The 17,977-nt window shown below is 42.9% G+C and overlaps 1 protein-coding gene across 1 annotated transcript; it reads right to left on the bottom strand.

Moving 5' to 3' along the window:
• Positions 1–805: 805 nt before the first annotated feature.
• On the bottom strand, positions 806–10,869 carry sik1 (salt-inducible kinase 1). The gene is made up of 14 exons (XM_033617603.2): positions 10,556–10,869; positions 9,863–10,067; positions 9,658–9,774; positions 6,349–6,412; positions 6,076–6,237; positions 5,553–5,677; positions 5,337–5,460; positions 5,018–5,238; positions 4,176–4,325; positions 3,976–4,086; positions 3,629–3,854; positions 3,289–3,543; positions 2,994–3,183; positions 806–2,883 (listed from the first exon to the last, which is right to left on the bottom strand). The coding sequence occupies exons 2-14, from the start codon at positions 10,013–10,015 to the stop codon at positions 2,364–2,366; spliced, it is 2,418 nt and encodes an 805-aa protein (XP_033473494.2). The 5' UTR covers positions 10,016–10,067; positions 10,556–10,869; the 3' UTR covers positions 806–2,363.
• Between the last annotated feature and the right edge of the window lie 7,108 nt (positions 10,870–17,977).

The following is a 17,977-nucleotide window of genomic DNA, read 5'->3' as shown; positions in this document are numbered from 1 at the left end:
AGACCCCTCTGTCAATATGATGATATTAAGTGTTGTTAAAGTTGAGTAAAGTCATCTCCAGATGACAAGTCAGTAAATATCCAACCTATTATTGACAACAAACAACAGACAGTTTAGGAAGTGAACTTTATTTAAATAAATAGCCACATAAATAAACAATCTTTCTTGAACTAACATTCTCTCTCCTTTAACATCTCTTCCTCTTCTGCCCTCCACACACACTCACACACGCACTCTCACACACACAGACATGCACATGCTCACACAGTCAAGTAACAAATCAGAAGAAAAGAAAATGAAATACTTCTTATTATCCAAAGTTTATCAAAAAGGGTAATCTTAGAGATTTGCATCGAGTCTTAGTGTTTCAATAATAGTTTTGTGAAGTTTTTTTCATCATGAGAAACAAACAAATAAAATAATAAAGTGCAATTCTTTCTTCTGTTTTCGCAGCAAGTTCAAAGGTCAGATTTAGAGACGAGAGAGAGGTCAGAGAAGATATCAAAAGGGCCAGTAACGGAGCAGTTCATCTTTCTTTCTTCAGTGTAGCGATCGGAGACGGAGACCTCTGATCGCGGGTTTGTTCAAAGGCACAAGTGTTGGTAGTGAGTGCAATCAACCAAAAACTGTTTGGATAGAAATATCAACACTGCAAGTTTCCAACGCAGAACTGGGTTTGGAAAAACACTGCTCTTCTACGAGTTGTTTCACAGATATGAGAGGACTAACTACAATAGTACACATCTCTTGCAGCTTTACGTTGTCTGACTGCACGAATAAATCAGCTTGTTGCAGATCATTTCTATTTCTAGCCACTTATGGACAACTGAAGAGAGTTCAACTTCCAGCACAAAATGGTATTGCTATGTTCAGAATTTTTTTTTGTTATTTGTTTTCTTTTTTCTTCTTTTCTAGAAAAGTACAAAAATGAATACCACCATGGTCCTGATAGTAAAAGCTAGAGATATTAACAACACGTGTAGCATCGGGATTTGGTGGCAGCGGGAGTTTTGTCTCACGGCAGAAGCTCATGAGATCATGTGAAATATGCTTGCTGACCACCGTGCTACATTTTGAGACAGCATTCAAAGTGAAAAGTCAGTAGTGTGTATCTGTGATAGATCACCCATCTCTTGTGCTGTTTCGCTCTTTGGTAAAACCCAAATTCTTCCTTTCATTTAAAGAACTACAAGCATGCTGTGTGGAGAAACAGCACTTTGAAATGCCTTTCTGCTCATTTTCTACAGTTTCATGTTATTATGTTACAGAACTAGTACCTGTTCTAGTCAGCTAGCTAGCACAGCAAACAGACATATTAAAAGTAATATCACAAAAAAACCTCAGGCAAATGTACATTTTGACCATCCTATGTAGAGCCCCATTCTTCCTTTGTATTTCAATGTGAAATATTGCACTGTTCCCACAGTCTTTGTTCTGTCCGTGTGAAAATCCTCTGATAATCTGTGACTGACGACTTTTTGTTAGGGGATTTTTTTTGTTACAGGTTTCCAAATTCTTGCCTGTGGAGGTAGTAAAAGCATCTAACAAGAAGGTGCTTATCAAACGGAGGGATCCACGTATGTAAGGTGCTACCGAGCTGACTGATGTACCTGTTGTGCTTGACTCAATCAGCGAGACACCATGTTCCTTCAGTTTTGGCTGATGAGGATGTAGCAGTCTATTTGCAGCTTGAGGTAAAAGCAGCATTTGCGTAGCTATAATAATAATCTTGCACAGAAAAAAAATAAAAATAAAAATCACAGTTTCAATACAAATCAACTCCTTCAGTGAAGCTTAGGGCACTATACTGTATGTTCATTGCACTGCTACGGAGAAATGTCTCTTCAGAAAGGCGAACAAAGTGGGAAAAAAAAGAAAGAATTTTGGTCTTCGGTCCAGTCAAGTGGAAAACAGCGAGAACAGGAAATGACACAAAAAGAATGAGGAAGCCAGAGCCTTCCTCTGTTCAGTATAATCAAAAAGTTAACTGAGACAGCATCGAAACACGTGAGAGATAATTGTATCGGCTAGTGTCAGCTCTCATTTCATTCAAATGAGTCCATCAGGGAGCTGAATGAGTCTTTCAGTCTATTATTGCTTCTCTGGCTGTCTGATAAGAGTTTAACGCCTTGTCCAGAGTTTGGTTATTGCTTAGTCTTTAGCTTATTTGATATCAAACACAACATACACGTGTGGACACATTCTCACATGTGTACCGCATGTTGTTAAATAAAGTGTCTGTTTGTCGCTTGCATCTGCTTTTTGTTCGTTCTCCTCACTCCAGCTCTGTTTTCTTCTTGGCTCAACATCAAGAGAGGATTTTTTTTTCTTCCACAGAGAGAATAATCGCTGGCCTTGATGTTTTATTTCACCATCACACAGCTACTGAGCTGCTGCTGCTGTGCGGCCAGACCCAACTCCTGCATGTCAGGGCCTGTGCTGGAGGCCGAGCCCACGTTCCACATCGCTGGCTTCGACATGATAGGGAAGGTGCCATGTGTTGCAGACTGGGGTTGCTGCTGGAGGCCGATGTGGGGGTGAGGGTGGGTTTGCTGGCTGATGTGCAGGCGAGCCTCGAGAAGGTAAGCAGCGGAGGCCACGGGGGACATAGAGGAAGAGTAGCAGGATGAGGAGGATGAGGAGCAGCCAGAGGAGGAAGTCTCCAGGGTTTGTTTCCAGGGGCCGTGCCGTAGACCCACCGAAGCTTGCTGAGAAGAAAGGGCAGAGGGGGCGGAGGTGTCAAACATGGAGGAGGAAGCAAACACGGAAGTAGGTGGAGGAGAGGGTGACTGCTGCTGGGCCAGAAAGAGCAGGGGATTCTGGGGAGGTCCAGTTTGAGAGGCTTGGACCTGAGGCTGGGGTTGGTGCTGGATCTGAAGCATCCTGGAAAACAGAGACAGAAGATCAGACTGTTAACATCAAAGTCTGACACTGCGAGCCCCTACTCAGACTGAAACAGCGTGCTTTTGTTTAATAATTTACATGTGTCTTACCTTTGCTGGTGCAGCACCTCCTCCAGCATGCTGCGGTGCTCAGAGAGAGTTGGACCCAGTGACCCCCGGCTGCCGCGGTTACAGGAGGGTGGGGGAACAACCTGCCTCGTCAGACCCTTGATCTTATTTAATCCCAGAAGCCCTTTAGTGCGTGTGTTTTTCCTCAGCTGCTGACGGAAAGCTTTGAGGCCTGTGGAAAGGCATGGGAAAGTGTTACACAATATGCCTTTGATCCGATAATGTGCACATTATAAAAAAATCAGCGTGGATATATGACACTTTTGTGCTCCTGTACCTTGTGTGAGGGAGGTGTCAGACGCTCTGCGACCCTCTTGGAAGCTAGCAGCAGGCAGGCTGCCCTGGGCCTGAGGCAGGAGGTGGGAGGAGAGGGTCAGGGGAACTCCTGCCGGCAGCAGAGCTCCGCTTTCAGCCCCAGAGGCCAGGAGTGTTGACATGTCACCCATAGCAGCCTGCAGAGCTGGGGCTGGACTGGATGAGGATTTCAGACAGCTGTCAGACGAGGCACCATCTGAGGGACTGACCACAATACCTACAGAAACAGAACAGGGAGGAAATTAGACTCTGTGTACATGTGGATTAGCATGTGCTATTTTACGCATGTACAGCATACTAACATGGAGGGTTGCACTGGTGGAAACGGGCCGACACCTCAGCCAGAGTGTGTCTGCGGGACGTGGTGGTGGGGGGGAGCAGAGGCCCGAGAGATTGTGTTGCCTCCTCCTCCTCCAGGTCTCTGGGTCGCACCTCTTCACTGATGCTCGTCTCCAGCAGGCTGTTGGGTGAAATGGAGCGGTTCCAGAGCAGTCTGTTCAGGCTGGCCTCCACTGGAAACACCACACGCTGGAACAGATGGAGTTGGACTGTCAGAAGGCACAATAATTCGCTCTGGTCTATCTGTAGATTCTGGGGGGAGGGTGAAGTCTTCTAACCTCTGAGCTTCTCAGGTTTTATCATTATTTACCTGAAACAATCCACCTTGGTCAAACTCCATTTCTGGGTACACTGGAGGAGTGCTTTTGGCTGGAAGTGAAAATGCTGTGCTTCTGAAGCTGTCAGTTGACTCCATGATCACCTGGAAGCAAGCACACACATGCTTTTCAAGTACAAAGCTGCAGGTTAGATTAGGGCATTAAGCTCAACACACCGAGCTGGAGTGCTCACCTCTGGGCCGGTGGAGTCGGAGGTGCTCCTGGGTCTCTGGCTCCAGGTCCCACACTGGCGGCTCAGCTGCTGAGTGCGATGCTCTCTGACTCTCTCCAGCAGCAGGTAGTAGATAGCAGAGAAGTGATTGTAGCTGCTGCTCTGTAGAGACTGAAGTAGAAGACAGATATTAGATTAGTGGTGTTGCCGCTTTGTTTACCATCTGTGGCACTTAAATGCCAGCTCAAATCCATCTCTTTACAGCTTCCTTTACTGTAGCTCTTCCTCTCTGTCTTCTCTGAATGAAAGCCAGGTGTAGCTTTAGCCCCTTTCCCACTGGATGAATACCCACTAACACCCACTAAGATCTGGCTTTTGTATTAAATTGGAAAGGCTACACTTGGCTTTCAGTATTTGTTTGCTCCAGAACTGATTGCCTTCAATTGGCAGCGATGGAAATACAACGCATGGGTGGGCATGTTCATTTTAGCCCTTTTGCTGGCAGGATGCAATGACGGGCTGCCACAAAATACCGTCTGTCTCCTTCCAAACAGTCTCGAATATTGTTTAAAATTTAGTCTGCACTGAGTTTGACACAGAGGATGAAAAAGTAACCATGAAGAAACCACAGCTAGCCCTGTTTTCCGACCTGTCTGTGACGCTGAATGTGACACACCAGGAAAAAACTAAATAAAAATAAAAACAGAAAGGCGTACTCGTCTGCTGCAGTGCGGTGTACACAGCTCTAGTCTACTGGCAATGGAATAGCAGTCTGTCTCCTATTTTTAACAGGTTTTCCCATTTTTAAAAAACCTGCATGCAAGTTTTTTTAAAACAAGAAACTGTTTTTCCTGTTCAGTCACCTCGATAGTCTTCTGGCGGTCAATGCCCAGTGTGTTCATGATGCCCAGCACTGGTTCACTGTAGTCCCCCAGGTTGGAGTTGTACTCTGTCAGGGAGTGGCTGAGGGTCTGGTGGGCGGCTGTCGGGTCCGCCAGCATCCAGCGGTGCTGCTTGATCTGGGCCACGCTGATCCTCCTGGCTGGGTCCACCACCAGCATCTTACGGATCAGGTTTTCACAGTCTAGAGGGCGCAAACAGAGAATGAGTCTTGGATTCTGAGCCTTTTGGATTTAGACAGAATTAATTGGCTGAGATGTTCATGATGTGTTGTAATTATACCTTGAGACATGAAGAAAGGGATTCTAAATCGTCCCTCTGTGACTCTCTGTCTGAGTGCAGGAAGACTGGGTCCATCAAATGGAAGAGAGCCGCAGACGAGGACATAAAGCACCACACCAAGGCTCTGTGAATAAAATGGCAAAAGGAGAACATTAGCATGAGAAGATGAACGCTTGGTTGAATAATTCTGTCTATAATTTCCTCCTATAAGCTCACCCAAATGTCCAGCTGAGGCCCCTCATACTCTTTCCCTTCAAACACTTCAGGGGCAGCATAAGGCGGGCTGCCACACCATGTAGACAGAGGCTCCCCTGCATTGTAAAAGTTTCCGAATCCAAAGTCTGTAAGAAATGTACAGAGAATAGTTTCGTTATACAAACTTGTTTGTTTTCTATGTGCAGAACTCACTGGAGGGCAGATGTGTTGCCTTTAAGTGTCCTATGTCATCATGATTTTCAGAGTCCAGATCATACCCAGCATTACTTAATGATCTCTCACATAAAAGAGCAGTCTTTTAAACAATCATTTGATTCAGAATAGTTCAAGAATCCCAAAACTGTGAACACTGTCTTCAGGCAAAAATGGACAGAATACAAAAACAGCGGAAAGTTATAAGAGATAGTGTCAGATCTTAACACTGATTTCTAATAAAAACACTGCTAGAGAAAGCTGTGTGTAGTACCCACGTACGCACACACACTAACAGTACAAATTCCACAAGTCGATATGGCAGACCTACCAGCCAGTTTGATGTTCATATTGGCATCCAGCAACAGGTTCTCGGTTTTTAAGTCACGGTGAACAATGTGGTGTCTGTGGCAGTAGTCCACGGCTGTCAGAATCTGCCAAAACTTCTTCCGTGCCTCATCTTCACTCATGCGGCCATTTGAGGTCAGGTGGTCTGCAGGGAGGAAAGATATTTTAGTTCAAGATCATAATTGAGACATAAATCAGAAAATCATGATCAACAGGTTTGCAAGTAAAAAAAAACAAATCTGAGAGCTGAACTCACCAAACATTTCTCCGTTCTTTGCATACTCTGTCACAATATACAGCATGTCTTTGGTCTCCATGACCTAAAAGAGAAAAAGACATGAGTTTAAACCAACTGGGTCATTGGCAGCTGGTGATGACGAAGAGTAAAACCTGTTCCAAATTCTTCAGCTCAAGCATCTCTTGCCACGAGAGGTTTTCTAACCACAAAAATCCCCGTCTCATTCTTCTCCATGTATTTGTTCCACATACACAGAACAACAACACCCTGCCTTTCCATGAAATACCCTGTTGCATAAGCCAGCCGTCAATGACTTCCTGTATGCGTTTATGTCATGTTTTAAAACAAATTTCTACCACAAACCCAGAGGGGAAATGCGTAAATGCATATCATGCACACACAGACATACTACTATCAAATGGTTGGAAATGTTCTCCCTGCGGCTGACACTAGTTGACAACACACACTAAAGAGTTGAATTTCAACCTCCCCCTATGTCTTTAATTCTAGGAAACAGAGGGACATATTCACACCGTCTGCTCACACATGTCATGTCTGGTGTATCAAAAATACCATGAGTGTAATCACTCAGTGCCTAGTGCACTGTGCAGGCCGGAAAGACGCAATTCCAGATCCTTTCCTGCAGCTCACAGAGAGCCTCAGTTCCACAGAAGAGCCCTCTGGGACTGGGCAGCTGAGGAGAAAGGTTGCACAACAAAGCAATTTTCGTCAGATGACAAAGCCCTGTCTGGACAACTTTGAATTAAATGTCACTAAATTCCACTGAATGGTGAAGCTTAATTCTTTTCAGCCACTTTAGAAAGCCAAGAGAAGAATGATTCAATACACAGACGCCTCCGAGCAGGGAGTAGTCTTTATCTGTGAGATAGGGCAGCTCTCTGGGGCTCTGTCACCTTGAGGTGAAGGTGACGTCACGGCTCTGAAGAACAGGCACGGCACGTCAAGGACCCTCAAACTAATCCAGGAGGAACATTAACCCCTTAACATCCATATTTTTAGGTTTTATTGGCTATAAAGTAGCTTTAATGACATTTACACTGAGTGAAATATTCAACCCAAGGCTGCAGGTTTCCATCACAAGCAAATAATTCTCATAATTCAGCCTGACATAATTGAGATTTTTTAAAAACTTTGGGATCGCCACTTAAGATTTAATATACATTTCTGTATGTTTGAGTCAGTTTGTACAGGCTGAAGGAACTGAAGGCTGGAGAGAGGCTGAGACAAAGACAGACGTAGAGGCTTCAATGATCTTTGACTATGAAGGAAAAATAACATTTTACTCTCATGAGACGACTGAGAAAATGGAAGCAGCAGCTGAATTATCAGGCCAAAGGGTCTCGGACCGCCGCCTACCATCATCAAGTACCAACCATCTGACTAGCATCACCTCAGGCAACCCAAGGGCACGGAAAAATAGGCTGCATCACATGCAGACTGAGCCCATCCATGATAGACTTCAGAGCTGGAACAGCACCTTTAGATCTGCAACGATTAATCAGTTAGTTGTCTAACTGAGAAAAGTCAAAACTCTCTAATTCCAGCTTATTAAATGTGATTTCTTTCTGATTTCTTTCCTCCTCTGTGACAGTAAACTGAATATCTGTGGGTTGTGGACAAAACAAGACATTTGAGGACGTCATTTTGAGCTTTGGGAAACACTGATCAACATTTTTCACCATGTTTGCGCATTTTATGGACCAAACAACTAGTTGATTAATTAATTTTCTGCAGTATGGATACACCAGTAGCAGCTGCCGTTTCTTATTGTAAATTCTTACTATTCTTCTTCTCACTCATTTTGCTGTTTTCTGCCACTAACCAAGCAAAGAAAAGTCTTTGTCATGTCATGCTGTCATGTTATAGCCTTGTTGTATTTATCTTTTAAAATAGATTTTAAATTTCATACCCTCAAGGTCATGTGATATTGAAAATGTTATCAAAAATCAATATTTTTCAAGGTACTGTATTGCAGTTAAAAAGTCAAGTATTGTGACAAACCTATGCTACAATATTGGAATTTCTTCTCACAGACCGAATCACCCATCCCAAGTTGCATTAAAGCCCCAATACACACACCAATATTATTGTTGTGTTATCAATATCCATTATTTTCCATTACCCATGCAGTCTATAAAATGCCAAATTAGTGACAAGTGTTCATCTTAATTACCTAAAGCCCAAAGTAACACATTAAACTTCTTATTTTTAACTGAGAAGCTGGAACAAGGAAATGTTTTGGCATCTTAACTTGAAATCTTAGATACATTTATTTCCTTTCCCTGAATTAATAGATTAATGGACAATTTTGTTCAGCTCTGCATGATAGGAAACACTTGTGGGGTTTCTAAGAAAATTTGTCTTATTTTGATTGAGCCCTGATTTCACAGTAAATACTGCTCAGCTGACAGGAATAATCCTCAGTGCAGAGCTGAACAAAGGGCAGAAAAATCCAGACTCAAAAAAAAGGAAAGAAAAAAGAAAGGGCATTGTGTGCGTGTGTGTGTGTTTGTTTGCGTGGGTGTGTGTTTGTTTGATTCTTGCCAGACTCGTGCCACAGCGCTCGCAAGGCCAGGCGAGGACAAAAAAGCGGATTCTTTCTACTAAGTCTTCAATTTGATTAGCAGTAAAGCAGCGCTTTGTGAGGGGGCCTTCACGTGACGCGCAGACACATTGCACTTGTCTTCAACAGATGCTAATTGGGCTTAACGTTCAGACCTGAGGACGCACCTTTAACCAGCAGTCTCCTGACTGTCCTCTGCTTCCCATATCTCTGCCATCTCACTTCTGCCATTATATAACTATGAAAACGTCTTGCATTGTTCCCAGCACTGACTGGTACCCATGATTATTCTCACTCTCTCTAATACACACACTCACACACACACACACAGGCAGAGGTCAAAAGGGATTGCACTAATGCTGTTGTGCTGTACTTATGATTCAATGTGCTCTGAGAGTCAGCAGCTCGCCACAAGCCAATACAAACCACTTAGATAACAAATGCTCCTTATTTCTGCCACACATAATGGCACTGCTGCAACAATAACGAGGCACAATGCTCTGCACCACAACGCTGTAACTGAGGGAAACACAGTTGGCCCCATTTTGCAAAGTGTTCCACACCATTGCATTTTTGCTACACCCAGATTCATGCATGCGTTCAGACCGGCTCCCTGCACTGTGAGCCGTCACAGAACCAGGCTTCAGTGTTGTGGATGTAATACAGGTTGGACAACACACTGCTGCACACACACAAACAGATGCATGAAACAAAACACCGCAGAGATGAAATATAACACACACCTGGTAGAGTTTGATGATATGGGGGTGGTTTAGCAGCTTCATAATCTGCACCTCTCTGTAAATTTTCTCCAGGTTGGAGGGGTTCAGTCTGGTCTTGTCGATAATCTTAATAGCCACCTAAAAAAATAAAATAAATTATAAACACAAATTAAAACATCATGCATTTTAAAAAACCTGCAACACAGTTAGGAGGAGAGGTGCTAACCTGTGTTTTGGTAACTTTATGTTTGGCCAGCTTCACCACCGCAAAGTTTCCCTTCCCCAGGGTGCGGATGATCTCGTAGAAGCCGACCTGCAGGGGTCTTCCCTGGGCAGGGCTGGACTGAGCCCCCCGGCTGCTCTCTGTCATGATCACCATGGTGCACCGGCAGTTTGGAGTTACAGCGATGGGGGTATTTTAAGGCTTGTACCTGTACGGACAAACACAATACCTATAACTTTACTGCATATTAACACAGATAATTTTTTTTTACATTAAATTACATTTGGCAGGTGCTTTCATTTAAATCAACTTTAAATAACAGCAGTTGATGTTTGTGGTCCGATATACATGTACTTTATCTAAAGGGAAGCTGCGTGAAAACTTTACTGTGGGAGAAAGTCTGAGCTTACTAGTTTAGAGTCAGCGGGGTGCCCATGAGAAAATAGTTTTAAGAGTACAAATACGTATCTGTTCTCAAAAAGGCATTTTAATGTGTTACAGCTATAGCCATAATTCAATTACACAATGTAGGTGATTTTGTCACAGTTAAATATAAAGTAAAAGAGACTACAAATCGGCTCGACTAAAAACGAAAGTAGTTTTGGGTTTTGTAATAAAATTAGAGGATTATATAAAATAAATGTGAGGTATTAGCCTGTAGAAGTGAGTCTAAAGGAGAAAGGAGTGTCGTCTTACCTTAATAAGAGGACATAAACAACCTTTTCTCACAGTTTACACAGCTCTCAGAAGAAACGTAAACCATTCCACAACCGTAAAAGAAGAAACAACGCCAACAGGAAGTCGGGAATAACTATAGAAAACGCTCACGGAGCAACTTTTTTCCTCCCGTTTGTCACTTTGAGTTTTTACAACAAGTCTTTCGGCCCGGGACTCGGTGCGGCCGGTGTGTGCCTGTGCGCTCCGCCGGAATGCAGAGTAGAGGGCTTCGGCACTCACAGGGGGAACTCCTCCTCCTCCTCCTTCTTCTCCTCCCTCCACCTCCCTCCCTCAGCCACCATAACAAATTGATACCCACCTTATTAACGTCACACCCGCGTCAGAGCTCCGAGCTGGGTGCAAGGCAAGGCCGGGCTCGAGCGCAGGGCACGGGTTGCCGGGCAACCGCGCGGCTCGGGCGCACGGTGACGTGAGTGCTGATGGAGAGGTTGCTTGGAGATGGGGACGGTGACGTCAGTCGTAGAGATGTGTCACCACGTGATGTTTCCCTCTGCCGGGCTGTTGCTCGTGGGCTGCCTCGCTCTCACTCGGCAGTCGGGCTGCGCGCGCGCCTCCGACAGGAACAGAAACAGGAAGCAACTGGTGATCGTCGTCAGTCGAGTTAATTTTTTTTTTATTTGTTTTTCAGTTTAATTTTTTTATGAGTAGGCTACACCATTTATTTTTTTTATTGTTGTTTTATTTTTTCTATTTTATTTAATTTTATTATTTTTATTTTATGTGAAAAATAATCTAAACTAAAAGGAACTCAAAATATTCGTCTTATATGCCATATGCTTTATTTAATCTGTGTTTCATTTCTTTACATTGGTGTAATTCTATGCTATGCTATGCTATGTATTTTTACATAATGTATATTATATGTATACATAATATATGTATAAGTCCTATATTTTATTATTTTATCATAAAAAATAATATTAACTAAAAGGTACTCAAATATATAGTCATGTCCAATGACATATTTGTATTTCATGTAATTTATTTTCTTAATCTTTTTTTTTTTAATTTATGCCATTTTGCTCTGTTTTATTCTATTCTATCCTATGTAAAAAAAAAAGTAATCTCAATTAAAAGGCACTTTAATATATATTCATATTCATCCACACATTTGTATTCAATGTTATATGTTTAATTTAACCTGTTTCATTCCACCCCATTTCTGTTTGCTTTCCATTATTCTAAATGTATTATTTATTATGCATCTATCTGTGCCATCTAAAACTCAAACTACTAAATAATGAATGTGAATGAAACTCAAGTTAATTTGGTCACAAATAAATCACCAAACGGGCCTTAATTGCAGGCTTACTATGTCTAGACTACCTTTATTTTGTAAAAACTAACAAAAAAAAACAACAACCCTCATTTATTTCAATTTTTTTTATTTGTATTAAAACATGTAAAGGTTACTGTCTGCTTCTGTCTGGCTCATGCCATATAAGAACACAGAATTATCATTATAGCACAGAATGTGCAGGAAAATCTCTCCACTCTACACAAAGTAGGTGGGATTGAAAAGAGGGAGGCAGCACCTAAACACACAGAGGGGGAGCAGCAGATTGAGGCAGAAAAGAACAGACAAGACGGGAGGAAAAACAAGGGAGGGGCGAGTGCTATCAAAGAATGAGAAAACAAGTTGCACAGGATCCAGGAGGCAGTTTCGATACAGACAACGTGCTCTGCACACAAACATCCATATGTGTCCTCACATTACTGCTCTCCAACTTAAGTACACGTGATTGTTTGAGATATTTTTTAGGAGCTCGCAGCTAGCAGGGTGTGGGTGTAAGAGGTGAGGCGAACCTGACTTTCTCTGTCAATAGTCTGATGCTGTAATTACCTAGATCTGCATCTGGATTGTTTGCAAACCACCAATTTAAGCTGTCAGTCATCTGAACACCTGTTCTTGGTATGCATCCATCAACTGGAGGCTTCATTCTGCTGATTTGTGGCTTCCTTCACCTTTTCTTCTCCCAGACTGAGCAGCGGCTTAAAGCTTATTAGAGATTTTCCTTTGAAGCTGCCATTTTGCCAATAAAGATGAGGAGAAAAACACAGTTCAGTTCATTAGTACATTACCGAAGAACACAGGTGATGTCCACATGTATTAAAATGGAGGTTAAAAGAGTCTGCTTTTTGTTTTTACTGTGTTTTGGGGGGAATCCACCTAAACAACAAGATTCATTAACTGAAAATGATAAAAGAGTAAAGCAAGCTGCTCCTAATTATTAAGCAGTCAAGATGAGAACATATGCAGAACATCATGTGACAAAGTTACACACAGATGTTGGAGCTACTGGCTTAAAACAACCCAATCACTTGAATAATTGTAGGCTTTATACAGTTTCTGGTTCGAACTTCTGTGCAGAGTTTGAATGTTCTCTCCGTGTCCGTGTGGGTTTTCTTTGGGTACTCTGACTTCAGACATGCAGGTTAATTGGTTACTCTAAATTGCCCGTAGGTGTGAGTGTGAATGGCTGTCTGTCTCTATGTGTCAGCCCTGTGATAGTCTGGTGACCTGTCCAGGGTGTACCCTGCCTCTTGCCCAGTGTCAGCTGCTGGGATAGGCTCCAGCCCCCCGTGACCCCTAACAGGATAAGCAGTTACAGAAAATGAAAGAATGAATATGATGAAACTTTAAACAACTGTGGTTCAGGTGTGGTTATGTTACGGCACAAAAACACTTGGTTATGGTGAGAAAAAGATCACGTTTTGGCCTAAGATGCACATTTATGCATGACACAATCACATTAAAAAAAACTGAATCAGGTTTTGTTTGTTGGGCTTGAACAGGGCTCTGCAGCTTGGCAGCCATCTTGCCATGCACCATCCCCTCCCAAAGACAAAGTCAACTCATATATGTACCATGATCAGAACTATGCACTTTAGAAATATTGATATAATACATGTGGTTTGCAGAAATGCACTATGGCAACACTTTCTTTTGGTGGGTGGGCTGCCTAAAATTGGTGTGGCAGAGACCATTGAAGACCAAATAAACTATTAAAAAAGTGTTTCAGATGGTGAACAAACTGCGACATTTAATAGCGTGCATAGAATAAAAGTGTCTGGGTGTGAGTGTAAATACCAAACATCAACCTCAGTAGAGGGAGAGCTCGTACCCTCCCACAGTCTGAAATGTTAAAGGAATGCAAACCACATGCAAAATGTCTCAACTGAAAGGTCACGCAATATTTTGATGCACACTTACAACAAAACCACACAGCCCACTCTGCTCCTCGCCTCACTAATTTCATAACCAAATGTCTCTACCTGGTGCCATTTGAATATCTGTCTCTCATGCATGTTCACGGTTGTGCAAAGCAGACACAACTATATAAACAGTACCCAAGTCAGAGCATGACGGGAGACTTGTTTTAAAAAGACATTGGTGACATAACATGAGCTGACTGATCTGAGAGCATCTTGAGTCTGCATTTATAAAACTGCTCAAAGAAAGTTTTTGGACTTTTTCACTTTTGCTGAACACCAGCTGCTGTGGCCTCAAGCCGTAGTTACACTTAGTGAGTGTTTTATTCCTACTGAATCTAACTTTTCATTTGCAAGAAGAAGAATGTGGGGTTTTTGGCATTCATAAGAGACATAATCTCACTTTAAAGGGAAACTTTGCAGATTTTCAACCAGCTTTTTATCGAAACAGTGTGAGTAGTACGTGTAAAGCCCAGTTCAGACCAAAGATTCGCGATGAGACGAGTTGAAACAGGCAACTACTTGCAATGTGCTGTTCTGCAATGTTCTAAAAACCTGCTGGTTCACACCAATGTGAGACAATATAAGCACATACAGCGAGCAGCGACCCACCGTCCAATACCAGCACACCAGCAAACAGAGGGCTTGGCAGGAACGGGGGCACCTGCCACAGCAAATGAACATGCCGTCTGTGGTCAGTTTGACCTTACCAGCGGACTTCATTACAAGCCGACTAGCTAATGAAAACAGGTGACGTGCTTCACGTTCTAAAATCAGCTGCCAGCGATTTGACCAGCTGAGTAGCAGGTGACACCATCAGCTGCGGTTTGAGTCAAGCTCTGACCAGACAGTTCACACGGCTGCAATTGTTTTCTGCAACACTCTGAAACAGTTTTGTCTCGTCAGAGATCTTTGGTCTGGACTGGGCTCAAATGAACTGTGGTAAACTTCCCATTTAAACACGTCAATAGACTCTTTTAGGACCGATGTCACAATGACGTCAGTTTGTTAACTGGAGGCAAAACGTGACCTTCCACCAGAGGGCTGCAGGTTACATAGGATTTTATAGAGCGATATATTTCTATAAGAATTAATGAACGGTTAAGTTAATCAAACATTCACTCCCCTCGGTGCTCTGCTGCTCCGTCTCCCCAGACAGAGTGCCCAGAGCGAGGTGCTCTGGATAACTAAATGGTAAATTCCGACAGCACTCCGCATTTTTGAACGGTCTAATTTGTGCCAGAGTGCGCTCCGGCACTTGGAATAAATGTTTCTGAACATACTACTTGTATCATCTTCCTCCATTGTCTAAAACAAGCCAACAGAACTTGGTAGCTAACACTAGCTAATGTCTGTGGAGAATTGTTTTGCCACCCACCAAATAATGTCATGCTGTTAACTTACAGTGAAAAGGTCTATACAAACAAGCTCATTCACTGAAGAGTCCACTGCCGAGTCTGTGCATAAGACCTTGCATGAAGCTTGCCAAATGCATGTGCTGAGCAACTGCATGCTTTTGAACATACACTGGTGCGCAGGCACGCACAGGGGGCGCCACTCGTGGGCAGAAGTGTTTTAAATCATTACATTTTAGCTGAAATGCATGTGTTTGGGAAGTACTGAGCACTTTACTGAACAAAGAAGTCTTGGGTTATACTGCACGAGTAGTGTGAGAATTTGTGAACTGGCAGCTGAAGGTCGACTGGGGGAGACGGCTCAAATTTCCAGACACCATAACTGTGCCCATGCGCAGGCCTGATGTAGTTCTCGTGTCAGAATCATCCAGGCAGGTGGTCCTGCTGGAGTTGATTGCACCCTGTGAAGACCAGACAGGAGAGGTGTTTGAGAGTAAGTAGGAGTAGCTCGCAGGCATATGCGGAAGCAGGGGATGGAAGACCCGATGCTACCCCATTGAGGTTGGCTGCCTAGGATTTGCCAGCCAGGATCCTCAAGTTTCTGGGGATCAAAGGACTGCACAGCAAGAGAGCCATCAGGAACATCACTGATACTGCTGAGAGGGCATCAAGATGGCTGTGGATCAAAAGGGGTGATCTTTGGACAACACAAGCTACTGAGACACAGCTAGGGTCTGATCAACGCTGGCTGGGTCACCAGAGTGTATGATGTGAAACACCCGAAACACCCAATGACCCCATGTGACACTACTGATGATGTGTCTGGGTTGCACCTTAGGGTGTGTATAAAATCATGCAGACAACATGATGGTTTTAACTTTCCAAAAAATGCATGACTTGAGGAAATAACAGTATGCCCAGGAGAGCTGAGAAATGTGTTGAATATCTTGAACGTGAGCCAAACCGCATTCAGCACAAACCAGTCTCACAGGCACGACTCCTCATTTGCTGGTAATGACATGAGTACTGGCCTCCCACACTGTCTCTCAGTTTCTGTCCTACACACACATACACACCTCTGCATGGTCTCTCCTGATACCATTTGTTTGTTGGAATCGACCCACGACTTTTACAGTCAGAGTACATGTCTTTGTAACCAGTATAATTGTGTGCATTTTCGTATATATTATAAGCTGCGAAGGTTCAAGTATTTTCTCAGTGTGTGCAGAAAAGAAAAGATTGTAGCTCCTGCTATCAGTCGAGCATAAATCGACAAAGAAATACAAACATGTGTGACCGAGCAATCACTGTTTTGTCCTCAAGAGTTAGCAGTGTTTACTAAAAACAGGTCACTTATCAGGCACGTTTTATGGCACGCTCATTTACAAGGGAAGAGCCACAGGCATCTTTGGTCTGTTGCTCGTGTGCTTCTGGTGACCTTCTATCAAATGTGTGGGCACAAAGGTCAACTCAAGGGGTATTTCAGACGTGCTTATTTAAGTCTTGAGGAATCCCACTTTCCTGTGCTGACTGACAGGAAACAGCAGGTGTATGACAGAATTTAATGAGTCACACATTTCACCACTCGACTTGCTATTTGCATTAGTAAGCATGCTGAGGTATTTGCGTCTTTTCACAAATACTCAAACTGGTTGGTGCCTACGTTTTTGAACAGGGCAGTAATGACAGGAATGCAACACTTCAAAGAGAACCAAAGATGTGATTCCTTCAAAGTGGAGATCAAAACGTTCACTTCTGTTAATCGGGTGTCATGTAATTACGTCTAACTGCCTGGTCTAATTAAATTCACGTCCCCTGGCTGCTCCGTTCACACAATAGGCTACATATCAAGGTCCATCTGGACTTCAAGGTCAAAATCGCAAGACGGCTGAAAATCCTTTGATGGTGAGACGTGTTGCTCCAAAACAAGATTAAAACACAGTGGGAGAAAACAAATCCCAAACTTTTAGATACAGAAACTCTCCATGGCTACCACTGAAACCCCTTTTAAAGCATTACAAATGCTGTTTTTGAAATGTCACATTCAGAGGTCTGTTCAGCAGAAGAATTACTGCTTTCATTATCTCTTGTATGACTTCACTTTTCATGTGAACTGTACTCTCAAAGACCTCTCACACCACTGACTTCAGCGACCTCTGCGTTGCACATCACCACTCCACGTGTGATACCGCATGCTCTTAAGAACATCTGTGAACCTGACCTTGACTTATCAAAGAGTCAGCGCAGCTCTTTGCTGAGTTACCAGACACTTCTAGGACGGCTGCACATGTTTCAGCCACATATTTTTTAATTACATCTGATAAATTATCCACGTGCAAGGTCAATATTTACAACGACTGTACAGAAATATTAAAATTATATACACAGGCATAATTTTATGTACAGATCATTATGTAGGGTAGAAATTGGTAATGCAATTACTGTGCAAACATAATAACTGCAGATAATGACAGCACTAACATGCTAATGTTTTTCAGGTGTAATATTTACCATGCTGCTTTGATGTGTTAGCGTGATACCATTTGCTAACTAGCCCTAAATATAAAGTAAAGCATAAGTGTCGTCCCTCAAACACAGCCTGACCAATCAATCAATAAATTTCGAGTTAAATGTTGTGCCTGGGGCATGTGTATTGTACTAATGACCAGAGTAACCAAAGTCATACCCTTAAAAGTGTAGGGTTATTTCGCTATCCAGCTGCTGAGGGTAGGCCTATATCCTTCAGAACACATACACTGCTTTTGATTTTAACAGTAAATAAATAATTACCCTGCTTTACGGGAACATTGGA

The sequence above is a fragment of the Epinephelus lanceolatus genome, chromosome 14 (genome assembly GCF_041903045.1).
Source record: "Epinephelus lanceolatus isolate andai-2023 chromosome 14, ASM4190304v1, whole genome shotgun sequence".
NCBI classification, from domain to species: domain Eukaryota; kingdom Metazoa; phylum Chordata; class Actinopteri; order Perciformes; family Serranidae; genus Epinephelus; species Epinephelus lanceolatus.
Note: the sequence above shows the minus strand (reverse complement) of the source record. Positions and strands in the feature narration are given on the sequence as shown.

Bases quoted from the DNA above. Each gene is read 5' to 3' on its own strand.
- sik1 (XM_033617603.2), bottom strand. From the start codon at position 10,015: ATGGTGATCATGACAGAGAGCAGCCGGGGGGCTCAGTCCAGCCCTGCC. The intron at 5,239-5,336 runs GTATAATTACAA...TGCGCCCTCTAG, and splicing joins CCCTTTCTTCATGTCTCAAG to ACTGTGAAAACCTGATCCGT. The intron at 2,884-2,993 runs GTAAGACACATG...TCTGTTTTCCAG, and splicing joins GAGGTGCTGCACCAGCAAAG to GATGCTTCAGATCCAGCACC.